Source organism: Notothenia rossii (genome assembly GCF_949606895.1).
Source record: "Notothenia rossii genome assembly, chromosome: 11".
NCBI lineage: Eukaryota > Metazoa > Chordata > Actinopteri > Perciformes > Nototheniidae > Notothenia > Notothenia rossii.
In genome coordinates this window covers 2,571,291-2,579,291 of record NC_136910.1, presented here as the reverse complement: position 1 = coordinate 2,579,291, position 8,001 = coordinate 2,571,291, and the positions used below count along the sequence as shown (strand labels likewise).

Sequence of the window (8,001 nt, the reverse complement as noted above, 5' to 3'; positions counted from 1 at the left end):
TTTTGTAGCAACACTATTTTTATATAATGGCAAAGAAAGGGTTCAGAGTCTTTTCTTTTGTTCCTGTGTCATATGAGGCAGCACTGTTCAAAGTCTCTTGAAAACATTACGCACTGTAGAATGTGACGTGTGAATAAACTCCAACTCTGTATCAACAGCACTGTTGTGTAACTTCAGTTAAATACGTGTGTGTGTGTAGATTAGAAAGAGGTAAGATAAAGGATCTGCAGTATTTTATGAAGTATTCATCGTACAAAGGTCAGTTTTATTCAAGTAGAAGTGTGTATGTACCCGGTAGGAGGCTGTCGGCCACGCCTCTCTATCTGGACTGGTAGATCTCGGCAGACTGGCAACTTTAAAAGTAACTCTCGGTTCAATACAGGTTGGGCACCCCTGCTCTAGAGGCTGAACCATCATGTTAATCACATAGCTATCATATGCCTCAAACAGTCCCTCTTCTAGGTAATCACAGATCCTGTCATGTTCACAGCTACAGTTGATACCTCTGTTATCTGATACTCTCATGTTGGAAGAGGACATTCAGGATTTTCCCTTCATTTCTCCACAGGAATCTACGGTGATAGAGGTTCCTCGTTTCAAAGACATCCCCACAGACGTCACTCCGACCCTGCTGGAGCGTCTGAACGGCGTCACGGACGTTCTGTCTCGAGTCTCCAAACTGGTGTCAGAGGATCTGGAGAAAGCTGTGAGCACCGCCGTGGGTCCGGATAAAGACGGTAACGTTCCTTCAGGAGTGGTTTTGGAGGTTATTGAGAATGCTGAGGCCATTTCTGTCAGTATTCAGAGAGCGCACATCTGGACTCTTTCTGCTTAAAAATGAAATGTTTGATCCAAAAAATGATTCACCATAATCATCACGGTGCGTCCACACGGCAGCGTGCGTTGAAGCTTGGCGGTGGGCGTGTCTGGCGTGCGACCAACCAATCACATTAATCTCCCGCCCAGGAGACACAAGCACGCGGTTTGATTGGCTAGAGCTTGTACTGGCATATGATTTGATTGGCTGACGCTTCCGTCAACGCTTGAAAAATTCAACTTTCGAAGCGAGCAACGGAGGCAAAGCGACGGAACCACAATGCAGTTCGGCAAAGCCTGACGGAGACGGAGACGCTTCCCATTCAAAGGGAAAGAGAAGCGTCTCCGTTGAAGCAACCGTTGCCGTGTGGACGGGCCGCTATCCTCAAATTGTTGAAATCACAGCCAAGCCATTTTTGAACTATTGTCTGCATAAGATAATTAACACGACCTGTCCAACATGTGCAGGTTAGCATTCGGCAGGTTCTCTGTGCTGGAGACCGTACTGTACATTTCTATCATAAGACGTTGGGGTCTCAGCACAATCTACTGACCCTGTGAGCTGGCTAATGGACTCACTTGTTGCTTCTTCTTTTTTAGCTGTGATATTGTGTTTGTCTGACTGGACAGCTCTTTGGTCCGGAGGTTTTAAAGTGCTTCATAAACAAAGCTGTGTATTGTATTTGTTCTGAATCTTTCTTTATCTGTTCTTCTGCAGGTTCTCCGCAGGACAAGAGGCCGGTTCTCGCTGTGGTTCCCAGTCCTGCCGCTCCCTGCCACCCCGGGGGCAAAGAGGGACTCAATGCATGTGAGTCCTCTCTCAACGTTGGGCTCTTGTTCAAGGATTACTTATTGTCATCGTCAACACAGGGATGCACAATGACAAGCAGGGGGATTCCACGGAGGCTTCAAAACAGAAACACGCGTTCGTTCAAGTTATGAATGTTATCAGTGCAAGCTGCATAGTGTTGAAATCTTTGTTCTTTTAGGTTTATTAGGGAAACATTACGTTTACACATTAGGGTTGGGAACGATTAATCGAATATTCGAATAATTATTCAGGTATTCGGATATGAGTTATTAATATTTGTATTAATATTTTTTTTTTTTGGGAGTGATGCCTAAGTTGATTACCGTAATTTTGGGACTATAAGGCGCACCTGAATCTAAGCGGCAGCAGCTAAATTGAATGATGTGTACATATATAAGCCGCACTGGACTATAAGCCGCAGTTGTTTTAATGTTTCATTACCATATGTAAGGGTTCGTGCACAGAGGGGATTGTCGGGAAAGAGATGGCTGTTTGAGGAAGCTCCCATTTGTTAACATTTCAACAAACAAGTTGCATATTTGCATAACGTATTCAAGTGTTAGCATTTAGTGCAATAGTAGCTACAGAACATGTGCTGTGTAAACTGTACTGTATCACATAGCGTTTCAGACACACACACTTTTACACTTTCAAACTTAAACGGTGCGCTCCCAGCGCACGTACCGGCAGTGATCTACAGCAGTGGTTTTCAACCAGTGGTACGGGGACAAACTGTCTCGCTCTCGTAATGTCTGTCTGTCTTGCTCTCGTTTTGTCTCTCGTACCACTCTCGGTTCCACTTTTACTTTTGCGCGCTACCTGTCTCACTCTTTTCCGGCCTCCAGCTTTTCCTGCTGGAGCCCGCCGCTTAAAGGTGGGGGGCGCGGACCGGCCATAGAGCCCATAGAGTTAAAGGTGGTGGACTGTAACCTGTAAAACCCATAGATTTAGGAGGTCCCCTAGTGGCCGTTAGCTGTACAAACCCATAGATTAGCCACACCGTTATATAAGCCGCAGCGTCGAAAAATGGGGGAAAAGGCGCGGCTTATAGTCCGAAAATTACGGTACATATTATCAAATCGAATAATTCAATGTATACGACAGTGCCATAGCTGAGTGTGTTGGGTCTAAAGGTGTGTTTTGCTCCGCTCACCGGTCCCTCACAGCGGGCAGAGCTGCAGGTGCTGATCTCTCTCTCTCGCGTCCGGTTATACTTCACTCACGTTTATGTCCAAATCCATCAGATCTAGCTAGTTCTACCCAATTATATGGCTGCTGCCCCTCACTACACGCAGATCACGCAGACTCAAACCTCATCTTAGGCCCAAATGCGCCCCCCAGCCGTTGCGATGAGCGTGCTCCCCCGCCCCCTGTCAACACCCGCGACACATGAGTGGCCAGCCTAAACAACAATAAGCGCTGCTTGGCAACCGTGGGTGGCGGCAAAGTACATACACATTTTGACTGGAGAGATTTAGTTTTGACGGTATTCAACATATTTGACCAGTCATAGTCCGGTAATTATTTACACTCTAAGAAGAGTCCTACACAACAGACATGGCGTCAAAAAGGAGTAATGTGTGGAAATATTTCGACCAGGTTAGTGAGTGCGGTGTAGAGGTCAAACTATGCCAAATTAAATGTATATATACCTTGCTATACCCGCAACCTCCATTCCAGCTGAGGGTCTTCTCTACAGCTGGGCTGATTGTGAATCCCGCACATGAAAGCTGTAGGCCTATAGCTGTCAAACTGTGATCACCAGTTCAATACATTGGACAAATTCGACTTGGTTTCTACACTTATTTGAACATGTATTTATTTATTTCCCAAAGTTATTTTTAAAAAGAAAATTGAAAAAAAAATGGGGCTTTTTTTTTTTACCCAATTCTTTTTTTTTATAGGATATGTACATTTCGGTTAACCGGCTAACCGTTTTTTGGGAGGTCGAATATTCGAATATACATTTGCTTTCAAATTCCTATCCCTATTATACATCGAAGCTTCACTCAGAAACAGTCTGTCACAGTATATTAATGATATCTATGTCAGTCTCTTCTCATTAAATCCACTTCAGTCGTTGAACTTGTCGTTTGAAGCAAGCAGGAGATCAAACTGTTTTTTAATCGCAGTGAAAATGAATTTTTTGTGAAGCTCAACACCACCAACAAATACGGACTGGAACTGATTACTAGTTTGGATGAAAACTAGGGTTAATATCCGTGAATCAACTATTCAAATCTCCCAATCAGATGCATGTGACAGAGGACCAATGGCCTTGACCAAAGCTTCTCTCAGGGTTTCAGGCGAGCGCTCTGCCACCAGGGGAGTGCACTTCCCTCTGACCCAACTCTCACATTACCTCCCGCTCTGTTTCCAAAGTTAATCAAATGTTCATTCGTTAAAAAGACATTTTAAACCGACGTTCCTATCATTGCATCGTAGAAAAGTCCACCTGGTGAACGATTGAATCTAAAACAATACTTTGATTTTCTGATGAACACTTTTTTCTTATTATTCAATACTTGGGTCACGGTAATGTTGGTTTTCTTTGGGGGGAATGTGATAGCATTAAGCATTAAGTCATTGTCTGGTATGTCATTAGATAGTCCTAGTATGTCTAAAAGAGAAATCATAGTATATTATGTAAACAAAACAAAGTCAAAGTCAGTATAGTCATTGAAGAAAAAAAATCATAAAGTCAAGTTTGTAGTAAAACATTATGTAAAACTCTTAGCACTTAAAAGAGTCATACATTCATAGTATTATTTTTCATAATCTTACATCTTTCTTTTGTCAATAAATATAAAATAAATAAAATTCTCTCCTAGTATTTATCGGCAGCTTATGCACAAAGACTTCACTAAAGTCTCTAAATATCACTAACCCTATATATCTAAGTGAATTTAGAAAAATCCCAAAGCATGTACACCGTGCACAAACACATGATATCTGTTCCTGGTTTAAAGTGATGTACCCCCTCCCCCTCCTCCTGCAGACCGCTGCTCGCTGACCTTTGACCCCCGAACAGCCAACGGTCACCTGTGTCTCTCTCAGGAGAACCGGCGGGCGGAGCACCTGAGCTCCGGGCCGCACTCCGTCCCTCTGGACGCGGCCCGCTTCGACCACACCTGGCAGGTGCTCTGCTTCCAGGGGTTCACGCAAGGCCAGCACTTCTGGGAGCTGGAGGTGTCCAAGCCCTGGGCCTACCTGGGGGTAAGAAGAACGACAATGTTATAGTGTGTATTACCTGGGGCTTAACAATGTCCTCTTTTATTCAAGAGATAGTCTCGTTTACTATGTCTAACAATCCTGAATGTCCTCTTCCAACATGAGTCCACATGCTAACAGAGGTATCAACTGTAGCTGTGAACATGACAGGATGTGTGATTACCTAGAAGAGCATCAGGACTGTTTGAGGCATATGATAGCTATGTGATTAACATGATGATTCAGCCTCTATGGAGAGAGACATATGACAAGCATGATCATTTCTGACGTGGAGCTAATCTGAAGTAAACATTGAATACTGCTTTCTATTCCTCCATCTTGTGACTGTGGAACTCCCTCTCTTGGATATCAGCATGTGAAGGACACTGTTCAGGAACTAGTTGATGCTCTGTATGTGATGACTCCTTCCATTCTGGAGAGGATCACAGATACATGGATCCTGAGGCTCAAGATCAAGCCGGGGACCAGTCAGATTTAACATTTTTGAAGTATTCAGGAAAAGTGAGAATTTTGAGAAAAGTGAGAATTTTGAGAAAAGTGAGAATTTTTAGAAAGTCCAAATTTTTTGAGATTCTTTAGAAAAAGTGAGAATTTTGAGATTTTTAGAAAAAAGTCAGAACTTTGAGAAAAATGCAGAACTTTTTAGAAAAAGTCAGAATTTGGGGATTTAAAAAAAAAATGACAACCGGTAGTCCTCCATCTTGTGACTGTGTAACTCCCTCTCTTGGATATCAGCATGTGAAGGACACTGTTCAGGAACTAGTTGATGCTCTGTATGTGATGACTCCTTCTGGAGAGGATCACAGATACATGGATCCTGAGATTCAAGCTCAAGCTGGGGACCAGGGAGATTTTTCTAACAGTATGTCGTATATTTCTGGAAAATGAACACTTCCTCTCTCCTCCTCTCCTCAGGTGACCTACGAGGCCATCCCCAGGAAGGAGAAGGGGAAGAGGTGCATGGTGGGAATGAACGACCTCTCGTGGAGCCTCCAGCTGGACGAGCACCAGATCTCCGCGTGGCACGCCGGCCGCAGAGAGTCTCTGTCCGGCGCCTCGCAGCACCGACGCATCGGCATGCTGCTGGACTACGAGGCCGGGACGCTCAGCTTCTTCGGGGACGGACAGGTCCGCCTCCACGCCTTCCACTGCGCCTTCAGAGGGAAGCTGTTCCCCGCATGCTGGATCGGGGAGGGGGTCAGCATCACGCTCTGTCTACCATGAATTGAGTATGTTAGTCGCTTTGGATAAAAGTGTCTAACAAGTGACATGTAATGTAATGAACACCCACCAGCTCTCAGACACCCAACACGTGCTTTGAAGCAGAACAAGTCCACCTGTCCCCATTATGTCCTTTGGTACCACGCTCCTCCTCCTAAGTTTGTTTATTTAATCAGCCATTGGACAGTAAGAGCCGTGGTTTGAAGCAGAAGAACTGACGGTTTTTAATCCAACAAGTCCCAAAGGTTTGTTCTTAATACTTCAAACCACACCACAGTATTCATTGCTTAGGAACTGGTTTATAAAAACTTCCAACATGGTTTTAAGCAGAACAACTGACAGAAAGTCAAAACGTCCCCCTGTCCCCATCATGTCTCACCGCATGAATAATTATTACTGTGACTGTTTTTAAAAACACACCAGGACTAAATCCTTCTCCTCTCTTGTTTCATAGCATCTCTTGGACACGTTTAATCTGCCATTTCACATCAAAAGTCATGGTTAAAAGCCGTCTCCAAAAAGTCCACCTGGCTTTGGTTTAACGTTCAAACCACACAACAAGAATTACTGTTATTAAAAGTCTTAAATCTAGCTTGCCTTTAGCTGTAAGAACACTTAAATTAACATTAAGTAGAAAAAACGACTTAATGTCCCCCTTTAATTTGTAATGCTGGATTCAATGCACCGTTGGCATGTGACTCGGGTCACGGCAGGAAATGGTGAATATAAGATATGATTCTATCGTCCCGTGGAGTGAAAGCAACATTGCTACTGAGAACACAGACCTGAAACCCACCTTTCTGTGATCATGATGGAATCTGCTGTACTGCACAGATGTTTGTATTTTAAACCGTGCGTCTGTCTTTGGGGAATCTGCTGTGGATTTGCACGAGTCGTCCGGCCGTGGACGACGAACTTTAAGAAGGGAAACGCACATTTTCGGGGTTTGATTTCGAAACACATGAAACGTCGCCCCTCTTCTGAAGCTGGAATACGTTTGATATGAAAATGCACTTAACCAGTTTTTGCTCTTTTCCATCGCTGATTGATTTGTTATTTTATTCAATGCATAATAATAATAATAAAAAATGCATAAAAAGTGTTTAAATGAACAAATTTGCAATTTTGATGGATTTGAAAATGACAAAATGAGTTTTCCACTATTTTTAGGCACTTATGATACAATTCTCTGTATTCTCTTTTCTTTGAATGTACATACTTCTTTTTTACGATACATTCAGTGTTTCCCCTCCCTGGTGCTTAAAAAACAATTTCATTTGGTTTTCTTCACAAGAATGATTGTGATCGGGGACATTGTGACAAAGAATAACAAGTCCTAGTGGTTGAGAGCGGGGTTTTCATGAACTACGATGTGTTGAAAGTGGGATCAAATAAAGACAACGTTGTGTTTCACATGAATCAAGATCCATTTAATAAAATCCAACGCATACAGTCATCAGTCGAGATCATGCTTTTTGTTTCTTGAGCCATTGTTCAATAAATTAGTTTGAAATAAATACAGAGCTTTGTTATTATTTATTATATTTGTTATTATAATACACACAGCCATGACGGAGCGAACAGGCCCGATGCATAGCAATCAGAAAGTGCAGAGAATCAGCCACAGATAGTTTAGAGATAATAAGTGAGGAAGAGGAGCAGACCTCAGAGATAGGATCACGACCACAGAGAGAAAGAGAAACGGGGAGAAAACACTCCGGATGTTTCCATGTTTTAAATAGTCTGAATATTTGTTGACATGATGATGAAGAAACAGGAAGTGATCGCTGCGGCAGCTTCAAATCAAACGCTGCCATTACGAGTGTATAGCCTCAGAAACAAAGCCTGTTAAATATTTGATTAATGCTCTGGAAGAAAGTCAAAGTTCAGACACTGAAGACGTCCTTTTTGGTCGCTCAGGG

The 8,001-nt window shown here is 43.1% G+C and overlaps 2 protein-coding genes across 2 annotated transcripts in view; one reads left to right on the top strand and one right to left on the bottom strand.

Moving 5' to 3' along the window:
- Window positions 1–7,596, top strand: part of trim65 (tripartite motif containing 65) — an 11,447-nt gene extending 3,851 nt beyond the window's left edge. The window contains exons 4-8 of the mRNA XM_079658434.1: window positions 82–85; window positions 470–737; window positions 1,535–1,624; window positions 4,626–4,843; window positions 5,774–7,596. Coding sequence (XP_079514560.1) covers window positions 82–85; window positions 470–737; window positions 1,535–1,624; window positions 4,626–4,843; window positions 5,774–6,082 — 889 coding nt within the window. The 3' untranslated portion in view covers window positions 6,083–7,596. The remainder of the gene's footprint in view (window positions 1–81; window positions 86–469; window positions 738–1,534; window positions 1,625–4,625; window positions 4,844–5,773) is intronic.
- Window positions 7,593–8,001, bottom strand: part of wbp2 (WW domain binding protein 2) — a 13,292-nt gene continuing 12,883 nt past the window's right edge. The window contains exon 8 of the mRNA XM_079660022.1: window positions 7,593–8,001. This exon is cut by the window's right edge and continues 661 nt beyond it. The gene's annotated coding sequence lies outside the window, so the exon portion shown is untranslated.